The sequence below is a fragment of the Trichosurus vulpecula genome, chromosome 6 (genome assembly GCF_011100635.1).
Source record: "Trichosurus vulpecula isolate mTriVul1 chromosome 6, mTriVul1.pri, whole genome shotgun sequence".
Classification (NCBI taxonomy): Eukaryota; Metazoa; Chordata; class Mammalia; order Diprotodontia; family Phalangeridae; genus Trichosurus; species Trichosurus vulpecula.
The window spans coordinates 14,949,615-14,965,094 of NC_050578.1; the positions used below are offsets into that span (position 1 = coordinate 14,949,615).

At 38.7% G+C, this 15,480-nt stretch overlaps 2 protein-coding genes across 6 annotated transcripts in view; one reads left to right on the forward strand and one right to left on the reverse strand.

Annotated features, from left to right (window-relative positions):
* Positions 1-15,480, forward strand: part of CEP44 (centrosomal protein 44) — a 67,950-nt gene that overhangs the window by 31,607 nt on the left and 20,863 nt on the right. For 2 of the 5 annotated variants that reach the window (XM_036762565.1, XM_036762563.1), the window contains exons 6-7: positions 2,329-2,457; positions 12,767-12,910. In XM_036762565.1, the coding sequence (XP_036618460.1) occupies positions 2,329-2,457; positions 12,767-12,910 (273 nt within the window). The remainder of the gene's footprint in view (positions 1-2,328; positions 2,458-12,766; positions 12,911-15,480) is intronic. The other 3 variants (XM_036762566.1, XM_036762567.1, XM_036762564.1) reach the window with 2 other exon arrangements.
* On the reverse strand, positions 8,740-10,264 carry LOC118852861 (NGFI-A-binding protein 1-like). Its single transcript, XM_036762570.1, is given in 1 exon segment — positions 8,740-10,264. A coding segment is annotated over 1 exon segment (1,497 nt). The 5' UTR covers positions 10,256-10,264; the 3' UTR covers positions 8,740-8,758.

The window sequence follows — 15,480 nt, forward strand, 5'->3', positions numbered from 1 at the left end:
AGTCAGATAACGCGGGCTTGCACCAGGTTGGTGATTGTGTCAGAGGAGAGAAGGGGACGTACATGAGAGATGTTATAAAGGTAAAATGGATAGGACTTCACAACTAGTTAGATATTAGAAGTCAGGGATGGTAGCTAGATGGTGAGCCTGGGTGACTTGGAAGATATGGTGATGCTGTCAACAGAGGGGAGTGTTAGAGAGGGGTGGAAAACAGTGAGTTCAGTTGGGGACACCCTGAGCCTACAGCATCTATGGGGTGTTTAGATGTCCAGTGAGCTATTGGAGATACAAGTCTAGAGGTCAGAGAGAGGTTAGAGTATTTGTGATTTCTTCATCACTAATAAAGTAGATCAACTTGAACCCTCTCTTCTATTTCATGTCCATGAAATTTGTCCATCATCCACTGAGTATGTACATCAGTGTGTCTATAATCTCATCATGGCAGATGCATTTCCTTCCCTCAATACAGATAGCAGCCCATCCATGCCTTCTCATCCCTATATCATCCTCACGCGTGTTCCCCTATACATTTTCCATAGAAGGTCCATGCAGTATATTGGAGTCTTTGCTCTAGATTTGTTTTTAAGGTTTCATGACTACCAGCACACTACTCAAGGCTGTCCGTTTGTTGTTCTTTGGCCACATCTTTCCCCCTTCCTCTGGCCTTTAAAGCTCTTTATAATTTGGTTCCAGCCTGCTTCTCTTGGTCTGTTATATATTACTTCTCTTCACTCACTCTACAGTTAACCCATTATGACCTTACTGTTCCTTACACAAGAACCTCTGTCTTCCATTACCATGCCTTTGAAATACTCAAAGGAAATTATCTTTAGCTACTGTGCCTTTTTGTAGTGAAGCCCTGGGCATTTCAGTGACCTCTCTCCCCCTTCCCAAGACCTACACATAGATCCTGCCTTTAGCCTTGCCGCGATAGCCATAATTGAGGAGAGTGACTTGTAGGAAATAGAATATTGGTCTCTGAAATCCCTGGTTGCCAACCACTGCCCACCCAGATGGACAAGTAAGCTCCTAGAGTCTTGGGAATAGCGATATGCTTAGGTCACAAGCCCTGCCTCTACCCTGCATTCCACAGCTATCATCCGGGGGGGGCAAACTTTGTGAAAAAGGGACACACCATTCTCTCTCATTCCCTGCCACCAGTTATTTACCAATTGCTCCCAATGGGGCAGATGGGACATGGCATGTGCCACATGGGTCCAACCACCACTACCACTTGAGCGACCCCCTTCTATCATAGCCCCAGTGGAAGCAGACCCAGAGTCTTGGGCCCTCAGGAATTGCAGTGCCCTACTCCTCTAGGAACTTATCTTACTTATAGTAGTCTGACTACCGGAGCCATCATCTAGGAGAGCAGCCCTTGTGTAAAAGAGGCATTCCTACCACCCCCCCCCCAATGTCATGGAAATACCTGTGCCCCCTAGACTGACTGTTAAACCTGCAGCATTGTCCAGGCAGGCAAGCAACTGTTATGGGGATGCAGTTGGTCAGCTTTTTCTGCAGGTGCTGTGCCTGCTTTCCCTCACCCACAACCTCAATGACTAAAGACTTAGAAAGAAACGTTTCCAAAACCTTCATCCTGGCAGATGGTCCAGCATCAGAAATAGATATAGTTTTATTAATGGAAATGACAAAGACGTGTTATTGTGTGATTTGCTGCTGCATTCTCAGAAGTCCATGTCTTCCTCTTTTAGAAAAAGAACTCCCTGAGAAGAGGGACTATATTGCTTTTCTATTTATATGCACAATGCTTTGCACATAGTGAGTTTTATAATTTTTTTTTCATTCATTGATTAGAATCCCTAGTTTATTTCAAAGATCCACTCAAAGCTGGGTGTGGTGTTGCATACTGGTAGAATGAGTTTGGTGGATCTCTTGAGCCTTAGGAGTGCTTAAATCTGTATGAAATTCAGTATTCACATGTAGAACCCCCCTGCAGCCACTAAGTTGCCTAAGGAGGCACAAACTGGCCCAGTTAAGAAACAGAGCAAGTCTGTGTTCGTGCCTATAGAGGCAGATCAGGACTGTGAATAATACCTGTACTTTAGCCAAAGAAAAAAAAGATTCCCTATCCTCCTACCTGAGAAGATTCTTCATTTTACCCAACCCCTGTGAAATTTATCATGTATTTACTTTGCACATATGTCATTTCCCCTAATAGAATATAAGATTCTTCTGGGAATGGAATATTTATCTCTTGTCTTCATACCCCTAGTACTTAGTGCAGTATTTAGTACAGAATATCAGTTTAATAAGTGCTTGTTGATTAGTTAGTATTTCATGTGTGTTTTATTTTGTTTTTTAACATAGAAAAAGCCAATTGTGGAACGTCACCCAAATAGTGAAAATTTTTCTCACGTACTCTTTTCTGAAACTGAAGGTAATGAAAATTTTGATGAACCTGGAAGAGATGTTATTGAAATCACGTGTGAATCACAAGTGAGTATTTTTATGCCTTTACAATAAATAACAGTATCTGATTGTATAATTAAAATGGACAACTTAAAACTTTATTCAGCTTACAAAGTATATTTTTATTCCCTTATCTAGTCCGATTAATTTCTAGCTATTTATGTTTATCTTTACCTTGCCTTGTGAAGTCAGGTATAACTCTTAATCTCTGGTGTATGTCACTATTCCATTACACCTTAGACTCAGTAACTGTTAATTGGATTAATGAAATATATTAGATAAGAATAATATTTAATTGGGACTGATGATATGAAGTATATTTGTAGTTAGATTGTAACAGTTACACTTGTGTGAGCCAAAAAGATCTATAATTTTAATAGAATTTCATTCCTTTGAAGCCTTCTAATTATGATTTTGGTATTTGGCTAGAGTTTACATTCATTCAACCAACATATATTAAGTACCTGCAGTATTCTAAGCACCAGACAAAAAACAAAAACAACTTGAAGGGTCTCTGCCTTCAAAGAGCTTTCATTGAGAGAAAAACAACTTGTATGATGAATATATAAATACAAAATATACACAAAATACTTTCTAGAGGCAAAGAACTGACAGTTGTGGGGAGATAGGCTTTCTGTAGGAGGTGGCATCTCACCACACCTTGAAGGAAGCTAGAGATTCCCAGAGGTCTAAGTGAGGAGGGGGTGCCTTCTAGGATTTGAGGTGGATGAGAGGGAGCCTACGCAGAGGGACTGAGGATGGGAAATGAGCTGTTTTATAATGAAAACAACAAATAGACCCATTTGGTTAGAGAATGAAGGAGGCTGATGTGCAATATGCCAGGTTTTAAAAGCCAAAGAGAGAAGTTTATATTTCACCCACTTAATACCAGGCATTGGGCATATAAAGACCAAAGTGAAACAGTCCTCAAGGAGCTTATATTTTGTCAAAGTAGACAATATATACATATAAAGGTTGGTAAAAAAAATAAATAGATGGTACTATGGGGGCAAAGGGGAATTAAGCTCAGGATTAGAAAAGCCCTCATGTAGAAAGGGGTGCTTGAGCATAGTCCTGAAGGAAATTAGAAATTGCAAGACTCAGAGGTAAGACAGGGGACACTCTGTGCACAGATGCCAAGACAGGAAATGGGTATGTGATAAACAGTAAAAACAACAGTCTGGCTAGACAATATTGTATGTAAGGGACTGCAGAGCTAAATAGAGGTGTTTATATTTGATCTTAGAGGCAATAGGAAGCCTTTAGAGTTTATTGAGTGGGGAAATGAAACATGGTGAGGCCTGTGTTTTAGGAAAATCACTTTGTCAGTTGTGTGATGCATTGGAGAGGGGGAATAAGGCAAGAAGACAAATTAAAAGCTTATCACAGCAGTCCAGGAGCTAGAGCTGGTGAGGCCATGAAGTGATGTACATTGAAATTAGCAGAAACAAAAGAACACTACACAGTAACAGCAACATTGCATGATGATCAACTGTGAGTGATTTAGCTATTCTGATCAATATAATGATCCAAAAAAATTCCAAAGGACTTACGATGAAAAGTGTTTTACATCTCCAGAGAATTGTTGAACTCTGCAAATCAAAGCATAATTTTTTCACTTTCTTTATTTTTCTTCCTTTAAAAAAATGCAAATGGAAATATATTTTTGCATGTTTCACATGTATAAATGCTATCACATTTCTTGTCTTCTCAATGGGTGGGCGAGGGGTGGAAAGGATGGCAAGAACTCAGGAACTCAGAATTTTAAAAAAGTGAACTAAAAATAAATAATAAATTAGGAAAAATTTATTGGTCGGTTTTAAAGAATTGAGGATTAAGAACTGGAAACAAGGCATAAGTGGCAAATGGTAGGAAGCAAGAAATTCAAGAGAACTGTGTAACAGTGTAATATTTAACTGCTTAACAAAGAGAAGAGAAGGAATAAAAAAAAAGCGTTGCTAGATGTGATGAGGACTGTCTTGAGATTAGATAATAGAAATCTGTAGTAGACTCAGTTTGTGTGATTTCCCCCATGAGTAGGAGAATAAGAAGATAATGGAAGTAATCCAGGATTCAGCATTGATAAACTGGAGGCAAAAGATTTGAGGCTGTGCAGAGCTGAACTGGTTTGTTATAGGATTGAGGTCAGGAAATGAGGAAAGTGAGTTTGGAGCAGGGGTGATGGCCTGGCACAATATCTAAGGATGGAGAGATTAGAGATCCCCTTCGAGAATAAAGAATTGGTTTAGGAGATGAGACAGGAGAGCATCTTGAATAGATGAGTAACAGGGTTTGACCAGTGCTTTCAGACTGTCATTTTGTCAGCTCTGTGTAGAAATGGATTGGAGAAAGGAAAAGAGCTAGATCCAGGGAGACTGATTCAAGGATCTTTTTCAGTGGTTCAGGCAACAGACAAAGAGGACCTAAGGTAAGTTGGTATTGTGTGAGTAGAGAAAAGAAAATTGATGTGAGAAATGTAATGGATGTGAAAAATATTCCACTGGCCCCTTGATCACTGAGTCTTACCATCCAAGGTACTAACAGTTCTGCCGTTCTTTGGGTGAATCTACTCAAAAGGTCTGTGATCTCTTGCTGTGAAAAATCTTCCTGAATGTCCCTCATAACTGAATTGTCACCTTGGGTTTCTGTCCTCCTCCTTTGTATGGGATGAACATCTGTCTGAGTATTTGACCATTTCTTTTTATCTACGCGAGGGACATCCTGAGCCCTAGTAGCGTTTTCTGCCTCAGCCCCTGACATTGTCTCATTTTCTCTCCACTCCTTTCCCCTGCCACCATGGCAAGGACAAAGCAGGCAGTCAGGTTCAACCTGGGCTGGGTTGAAATGCACTCTTGCCTTATTTGGCCTCCCGTTGCTTCTAGCCACATTAATGGAAAAATTCTCATTTCAGTCGGTAGACTCTTGAGCAACAGTTTGTTTTCCTGCTATCTGAGATTCCCCTTCTTGCCGTGGTGTAGGAGTGCCCCCATTTCTTTCACTTAATCTCAGTCTTTCACATACTAGGCGGTAGGCTGATAACACTACCCAGCTTTGCCTAGATAGTGATGCCCCTGACTGAATTCTGACCTCTTGTAAACATCTTTCCAAATCCCTGGGATCTCTTTGTAGCCTTGGTTCCCAGTTTTCACAGAGTCTGGCTGTTTTAGCCCATTCCTTTGCTAGGGAGGAATAAAATGGATCCTCCCATCCTGGGACATTGATCTCTTTCTCTGAAGTTTTTCTGCTTCTAAATAGAGATCTTATACCTAGCGATCCCATCCAGTCACCAGATATATTAGTAAGGCAGAATTCATGACTTCAAAGATAACCATGAATATGCCTGAATGGTCCAGAATCGCAGGATATAAGGAATTCTCTAAGTAGAAGGCAGAGGAGTTAAAGCATTTATTGAAACTCAAAAGTAGCAGACCCACGGATTAGTGTCCCCAGTTCGACCTCCTGGCAAGAATCTTCCAAAACCAGTATGCCCATCTCACAATAGTGACCAGGAGGCCACAGAAAAACATTATGGCAGCAAGCCAAGCCATACTGGTGTTTCCCTCCGCGCCCCCCCCCCCCCCCCCCAAATGCCAGGGACCTCCAGCAAGAAGACCACCCACTGGCCTCAAGCCTCTGAGCTCAGCACTCTCTGGTCTCCACGAGGGTCAGTCCTGCTTTTATTTAGTGCCTGCCACCATCGCCGCCACTTCCGCTGCAATCTCCAAGCTGTGTTCCAGCTAGCTGACTGCTTCCTCTCTCTTTCAGCTCTCAACTGCTCTCACCAACTGCCTCTTAGCTCTGCTCCAACCGTTCAGCAAGCTCCTCCCACCACAGGCTTCCATTGGCTCCAGTCCTAGCCACTCCCCCCAGGACCCTGAGAGCCCCGCCCCCGAAGCCCATTCAAATGGGTGGGGAAGATCTTCCCATTCACTGATTGCCTTTACACTTGGCATCTTGGAATTTCAGGTAGAGGGAAGAATTGAGTATGACTGTGAGGTTGCAAACCTGAGTAGCTGGAAGCATTGTGCTGACCTCAAAAGAAATAAGGAAGCTAGGAAGAGAAGGGAGGAGGATTTGAGGAGCAGATGATGATTTCTATTTTAGACATGGTGAGTTTGAGATGCATATGAAACATTCAGTTCAAAATGTTGACATGGTAGTTGCTATTATGTGGAACTGGAGCTCAAGAGATACTGATGCTGTCATCTGAGAGTTATGAACTGTAATGACTACTCTCGAAATTTGTTATTTTTTTTATCTTGTCAGCTCAATTGGATTCAATTATCATCTTTATACGGATGACTTCTATACCTATATATTCAGACCCAGTTTCTCTCCTGAACTCCAATCCCACATCATCGATCTTTAGGAGTTATACTAGCAATGGAAAAAAGTTTCAGTAGTACTTCATTTATCTGAAATTATTGGGAACTTTTAAGTGAATTTTCCAGATATCTGAAACTTATTGAAGCACAGAAACTACAAACAATTTGGATGGGAGATTTTTTTTCACATTCCTCAGACTTCTTTTTTCTTTTCTTTTTTTTTTTTTTCAGGGAGGAAAAACCACCTTTTAATAATAGAGAAGTTGTTTACTGGTGTTTCTACTATAAAGCTATTCCACAAATCAAAAGTGATAAAACAATTATACACATTTACAGTGATCAGGGACTACAGTGCAGACACCTCATTTAACACTTGGATGACAAATTTTAGTATGACATACATGATGACTGAGTAATTGTTCCATATCTACAATGCAGAACTGAACTAGAGACAGAAAAGGTGCATTTCAGGGACGTGTTATGTTCTCAAACAAGGGCTGAGTTACTCTGTAACAAGCACGAAGATCTGTCTTTTACCCATGTCCTTGTTACTGCCTCTCAAACCAATAGGGAAAGTATGTTTTGGTAAAAAGCCGCATTTGCATTTTATCATGGGGAAAGGATTCAAATGTGAAATTCTTATTCTTAAGTGGGTAGGCAGATATATGTTGTAAGCATGTGAATATGCTATATATATGTGTGTGTATGTATATATAGCATATACATATATACATATATGTGCATGCCAAAAGCCTTACATTAAACAGTGGAAATTAAAAACAAATGTATTCAGGCTATTATTACTTTCAGGAAAAAAAGCATTTGAAGAGATGAAAAACTAAACTGCAAAATAAATAACAAATATAGGTATCAAATAGAAGCACATGTAGAAAAGAATGTCTGCACAGTGTCTGCAGTGATTGGTAAAAACATAGCATCATTTGGGGAGGAGGGCACCTCCTATTGGAATCTAGTCTTTCACGTCCACCTCTGCAGGCAGAGAAAGATTTTAAGATACAGAGGAAAGTTATTTCAGTAATGGTATATGGATTTGGCCATCATACATCACATCTTTATCACCTTCTGGTCGAACGCCTTCTGTGATCCACATTAGTGCTCTGAAACATCCATACTGAAACCAGACCATTTGCACATCAGTCTATCCATCTCAAGTTTTCTGTCCAAGGAAGATATTCCAATCTTTTTTTTTTAAATGCCTTAGTGATTATGTTATGCAAAGGCCAGTGTTGTAGGCCATGTCCATATGGCAGCCACCATATTGATGTTTCTGGCTTTTCCCTAGTACTTGATTAATATTTAAAAGTACACTGATGAAACTGGTAAAATGACATTACATTAATAAATGTCGTGTGTGTGTGTGTGTGTGTGTGTGTGTGTGTGTGTGTATCCTCTAAAACAAGCTTGGCTTTCTCAAAGGTAATAGCCACTCATACTTCATTAAAATGTAAAGTACTTATTTTCCATTTTCCCAAATAAAGTAAACTTGCTGTTTACCTGTCACTTTACTTAACTTTCTTTCCTATAGTCCCATAGATTTCTTAATTCTGATGTACAGCAATCATATTTGTGCTAGATACATTTAAAGTAGACATTGAAATTTCAAGTAAAATAAGCTGTATCCACATCTACTGGACTGAATACATATCTCAACACCTAGAGTTTACTTTTATAAATTATACAAATACCTTTTACATTCTTAAATAATGGATGCCTACAATATTAATTTGTAAGCTTCCCCACATAATGAAACAACTTATACAGGAATGTGTATTTACCGATATTACTGTTCTAGATTGTGATGTTTTTGCTATCCCTTCTCCCCACTCAGTTTCCATAGACTAATGTACCAGTCCTTAAGCTTTGGCTGTGAAATCTGTTTGACTTGAATGAGGCAACATTGGTTATTAAGGCTTGTTTATGTATTGTAGCTTTATCCTCAGATCTGATGCCATTTTTTCCAAGGTACAGTGGGAGAATCATGGCTATCTTGTATCTTCAGGCTCTGTTTTTATGACTTTCCATTCTAAGTTTAAAGCTGAGTGAGGAAAATCTTTTAAAATCCCAAGGCTTTCTGATGACTGAGACTTGGCCTCATTACTGGAATAAAGTCTGCTCAGGTCCCCATCCATAACAAAATGTGGAGGCTCTCTGTTTTGTAGACTGGACATTCAGAGATTCAAGGGTCTTTCTCCTACTTGTCTGTGAGAATTATCTGCTATTAAGCCATTTGGACTGTGCTCCTCTGAGCTCTGCTGGTAAAGCCCTGCAGACAATCGTGTTTCAGCATGTTGTAGTCTCTCATAACCAGCTTGGGTGCAAAGGAACTCCATCTGTTTTGCCATCACCTTTTCAGGCTGCTGTGAATTAAAAGCTGCAAATTCTTCACCTTTAGCTTTAGCCAATGCTAACTGAACTTTTACAGCATCCTGCTGGAAAAGGGTCTGCACAGTATCCTGGAAATCTGGGAACCCATCTTCCATTTTAATTCTCTTGGGGGATAATTCATCTCTTTCTCCATATTTAGACTTGGTTGTTTGGTAAGTGCACTTGTAGGTGACCTCCCGAGAAATCTGCCGAGAAAGGGCAAAGAGTTCATCTCTTCTTGTCAGAAGGGCATTATCTTTTACACAGAGCTGAGCAGCTGCTTCATTAACAGTCACCTCATGAAGTGTGAAATGTTTGCCATCTTTCCTTTTCGAGTCAAACCTCCCATATATTGCACTATACTTCCGAATCTCCTCCTCCTTATGTGAATCGTCATCATTCATCTCAAAGATGTGGCCAATCATTTTAGCCAATTTCTTGTTGGTTTTCAGCAATTCTTTCACTTCATTCAAGTCACTTTTGGGAAGCGTGGGGACCATTTCTTCCACACACTCAGCCACAGACAGAGCAGCAGCTGCATCTAGGGTCTCCGTGCTTTCCTTTGGTGAGGCTGGGGAGCCAAGGTCTGCTAGGGAGAGGCTGTGTTCGCTTTCTGTAGTGTGGTGACCTTGGCAAAGTCTTGAGTCACCGGCACTCTGTAGCACTAAGGTCCCCACAACATCTGATTTACCTGGCCCCAGGCTCTGCACACGTGTAGTAGCAGCACATTTTGGAATCTTCAAATGAGGTTCCTGAGCATTGCTGTTCCCCTCGTAAGAACTACAGGATGTTCCCAACCATGTAGGCGAGCCCTCTGGTAATTTATAAATGGGGATGCTACTGACAGGCAAGGAAGTAAGAGGCTGATTAAAAAGGCCAGGGTTTGTAACCCAGTCCTGTAAAGCCTTCTGTAACTTTCTGACGTGAAGGGGCTTGCTAACCATGCCCACTAGGGCCATGATTTCCAAAAACTCCTCTTCATCGGCTTCACACAGCTGCTGGACATCATCACCACCTTGTTGGATAAAGGCATCAAAATAAGAAAGAAGATTGGCTTTTTGTAATATTTGGTACAGCTGCAGCTCCCCCAGGGTCCTAGGTAGAGCTGATGCCATTACTGAGAAGGCCAACCTGAAAGAGCAAAGCAGAGGAATAATTCATCAGATTATCCATTACTGTTCAAAAACAGCTACACATATTTGTATAGCACTTTAGGGTTTAATGTAATTTATAAACATCATCTCACGTGCCCTTTATTCCTTCAACAAGCTAGACATCAATGGTTTTATAGTACTAACAAAGAAGGGAGTAATCTATATTCGGAAAGAAGATTTTGTGATAGATGTCACTAGGTTTTTACAAACCTTGGTACAAAAAATATTGTATATAAAATTTAAGTTTTTAAAAATTAAATTAGATTTGAACTAAGTTGATGAAAATGCAACATTGATGAGGTTAAAGAAAAAAATTATGGTAGGGAACCATAGGTTTCTAGGGGTGCTCGAGACCCCAGAACATTGACACGCAGGGTCCTGCCGAATGAATTCGACTCAAGCCTTCTCAGCCAAGGAAAAAGACAGTTTATTAAAGATTCGCTATATTGGGTTGTCTTAAGAAATCTTACCATTTGTGATGCTTTTTTTCCACAAACGGGCCAGATTCAATCTACTGAGCTAGATTGAATCTGAGCCCTTCAGATTTCTTAAAGGGAACACAATGTATTTTAATCTCTTCTTGATGTCCAAGTCTTCAGTATGACTATTGATAAATAAACACAGACTAATAAAAGTGTATGTGTTTTAAATATAAGAAATCAGGCTTGGCTATTTCTGTTTGGAGGGTGGTTTGCTGAAAGTTTGACCTAATTATAGGTAGGAGGTGGGTTATCATTGTAGCAAAATTTAAACAATGAGATGAAGGAAAAAAGAGGAATTGTTTCTATGAAGAAATAGGTCCTGAGTTTTAAACAATTCAGGTATAAATAAATGTTATAGCAGAACTCTTAAGTTGGGGACTGTGCGTGTGTGTACGTGTATGCACTATTTACTGTCAGGTATGCAAAGAAGATGCTACTAATCTGGTTTGAGTTATTTTTTCCAGATATTTTGTTTTTATATCATCTTCTTTCCACATACCATCCCTTGTGACAAGGAATTACAAAAAAAAAAAAAGTAAAACAGGTCAACTGACACAATTTAAGTGTAAGCAATATACCCATTTTTAACTCTCTACCTCTGTGAAGAAGGGAGGGAGGTACTCTTTTCTTATCTCCAGTACCAGGTTTCTTGTTAGTCATTCAGCTATGTTTGACCCTTCATGACCCTATATGGGATTTTCTTGGCAAAGATACTGGATTGGTTTGCCGTTTCCTTCTTCAGTGGGTTAAAGCAAACAGAAGTTAAGTGACTTGTCCAATGTCGCGCAGCCAGTAAACATCTGAAACTGGATTTAAACTCAGGTCTTCCTGAGTCCAGACCCAGTGTTCTGTTCACTGAGCCTTCTAGCTGCTTCTTTATCAAGCTTGGTCATTTTACATAATGTGAAGCACAACCGTTACTTTTTTTAAATGTTCTTGACTCATTTTTAACTTGTACTTAATTTTAGATGTATGTATAGATATAGGTATTACTGATGTAAGGCATAGGGCTGAATGTCTTGGCTTGCTGTTATTTACTATAACACTATATGAAGTGAATGCCTCCATCCCCCCAAAACTACTGAACTATACAGGTTAGCATGCCTTAATAGTTCATGCCGATGCCTTTGTGAACTATGGTATTATGACATGCTGCTCTCCCAAGGAACTAAGGTTTTCAGGTCAAGATAGCTATTTATTCTCTACATTTTTTTAGAGTTGGCCTGTCATCCTGTCTGCTCTCTGCCCCTCTCTACGCCTATCACTGCTTCTAATCTCCATTAATACTCCTCCTATTGCTGCCGCCTCATTACCACTTCTACTTTCTACCACCCTCTTCTTTCTCTCTACTTTTTCCTCATCTTTTTTGTCCTTTATTGATTCACTCATACTTCTCAGCCTGCCTTTGATAAATGTTACCAGCCCAAGTGCTCTTTTTCTTTCTGTTTGGTAAACCTTCACTAATCAGAAATGTGTCAGGTGTAACTTCAGAAAATAATAGAATAGAAGCACTAGTTTTGAAAGATTTTTACTGAAGCCTCCTGGTTGTTTTGTTTTTGCATCATAATTATTTCCCAGTGTTTCTTTGCCCTGGTCCCACACACTCATTAGATTTTACCTTGTAACAAAGATAAACAGTTAAGCAAAATCTACTTAGTATGGAACCATGTCTGACAGCATTTGATGCAGTATTCCACATCTCTTTTTCACCCCCACCTTTCTTGTGAGGAAGGATATATTTCATCTGTTTTCCAGAATTGATCTGAGTTCAGCTGCCTTTTGATGCTGAAGTCTTTTTTTGTTTGTTTTTGCTTTTTAAAATCATTGTAGTTGTTACATATATTGTTTTCTTGGTCTTGCTACTAGATGTTTTTCCTGAACATTTGCTAGATAGCAAATGGAAATAAAGTCAAATACTCTTTTAAAAGAACTTCAATCTTGAGTATTGTATTCTAAAACCTAACAGGTTTCTTTTTAATAATTATTTCAGGACACAGAACTTAATGCTAAGATTGAAGATCTACGGAGTATGCTTGCTGAATGCCAAGAAAAACTTAAAAAACAGATATTGATAGAGGATAAGTTACGTTATTTGGAAGAACAACTGAAAGGAAAAGTGATTATGCAGGAACTGGTCTGGAATAATCTTTTTAATTTAAAAATATATTGATATCTTTTGTTTTTACATCGCTTTAATTTAGAAATGATTTTACAATTTACAAAGTCACTTTCATTTATTCCTCTCCCCTGCAAGCTATTCTTGTAATCAAGAAAACACACACACACACACACACACACACACACACACACACGAGAACAGTTTAACACAACTAACCCAACAACAGCCTGACAGTTAAAAGTATTCATGCCTCATATTCTTCCACTTCTGCATAGGAGGGAGGGAGATGTGTTTTCTTATCTTTAATCTAGAGTTTATGACCTGATTTGGTCATAAGTACACAATATTCAGTTTCTTTTTTTTAATGTTCTTTCTATTTATATTTCTTGGTTCTGCTTACCTTTACTCTGTATCATTCCTTTAAAATCTTCTGCCCTCTCTGAATTTCTAGTATTCATAGTTTCTTATGGTACAGTAGTATTCCTTTACATTCATGTACCATAGTCTTCTTAGCTATTCCCTAGTCAATAGGCAGCTACTCTGTTTTTATTTTTTTGCTACCATAAAAAGTGCTGCTGTCAACATCGTGCTACATATAAGGCTTTATGCTCATTGAATGATTTGATAACTTTCTTTTAGCATCACCAAATTGCTTTCCACAGTGGTTGGACCTGGTCACAACTCCATATGCAGTGTATCAATGTGCTGTCCCATATATCCTAACATTGGCTGTTTTATTTTCTTGTTATCTTTGCCAGTTTGCTAGGTATTAATAAAACCTCAGAATCATTTGATTTTCCTCTCTCTCTAACTAATGTTATTTGGAACTATCTCACTTGTAGTTAATAACAATCTGCAGTTCTTCCTTTGAGAACTATTTGTTTATTGCCTTTTACCGCTTATCCCTTGGGGATTGCCTCTTGTTCAACTTTTGTTAGTTACCTTGGTAACTATCTGACCCTTATTAAAGATGTTCAATGTAATTCTTTCCCCCCATTTGACTACTTCTTAAGCTAGTCGAATTGATTTTGTTTGTGTAAGAGCTTTTTATTTGCATGTAATCAAAATTATCTATTTTTCTTTTGATTGCCTCTTCCTTTTTTGGTTGAGAATTTTTCTCCCGTGCCATAGCTATGAAAGGCACCTGATTTGGCTTTCCTTCAATTTTGCTAAGGTATAATGTTTAATATTTAGGTTAAATATTCATTTTGAATTTTTTGTGGCAGTAAATGGTAAAAATGGCTGGTCTAAACCTAATTTCTGCCAAACTGCTTTTTAGTTTCCCCAGCACTTCTTTTCGCATATGGAGGAGTTCTCCAAGTAATTTATGTTCTTGCCTTTATTGAATACTGAGTTATTGCCTTTAGTTCTTTCTGGTTCTTCCTCATCTACACTCTTCTGCCTTTATTTCTTAACTAGTACCCAGTAGTTTTGGTGATTACTGCTTTTTAGTGTATTTTGAGGTGAAAAGTGATAATCCCATCTTCCAACTTTTTCCTGTTGTTTCCTAGTAAAGATACTAGACTTTTTGCTGTGCCAAATGAATCTTGTTATTTTACCTACCTTTATAAATTAGTCTATCCTTAGTAGTTTGGTTGATGTAGCATTAAATTTATAATTTAACTTAAGTAGTATTATAAATTTTATTTTTATCATATTGGCACAGCCCAGCCATGAGCAGTGAAATACCCTTCGAATATTTAAGGCTTCCTTTAAAGAGTATTTTATAATAAAAAAAATACTTATATAAGTCTTGAACATGCTTTAGATTGACTCCCATGTTTTGATGCATTTTGTTGTTATTTTGAATAGGACTTCCCTTTCTGTTATTTTCTCTTGAATACTCTATATACAAAAACTCTTAATTTTTATGAATTTATTTTTTATCCTGCTCCTTTACTGAAAACTACTGTCTTAGTTTCCTTGCTGATTCTGAAGGGTTTTCTGCCATAATGTTGTCAGCAAATAAGGATAGTATTTCCTCTCTGTGTTTGGGCCTTTCATTACTTTCTCTGCTTATTGCTTTTAATGACTTTTTTACAACTATATCAGATTGTGTGGAAAGCGAGGGAGCATCCTTGCCCTAGTCCTGTATTTAATGAGAAAGAGGTACAGAAAGATGGGCACACTAATGTGCTATTGGTAGAGCTGAGAATGGGTCCAACCATCGTGCAAAGAAATTTGGATTTAGGGGAAAAAAAAGGTGAAAATGTCCATACCCTTTGAGCCTGAGATTCTACTACTTTCAAGGCATAACATATTTACATAAAAATATCTATAGCACTCCTCTTTGTCTTAGCAAAGAACTCAAAGTAGATACCCTTCAGTTGGGAAATGGCTAAACAAATTGTAGCACATGAATGCATTGGAATTTTACTCTGTGGTAAGAAACAGTGACTAATACAGAGAAGCATGGGAAGAATTACATGGCCCAATGCAAAATGAAGTAAGGAAAAACAGCAAAACCACAGTGACCTTCAGTGACCACAACAGTGTGAAATGGAAAGAAATCAGTCACAGAAAATTCTAAACAATGCTGTGAAAGTATGTCAGCCAAGGTTGTCTCCTCTCTTCCCTTTTTTGCA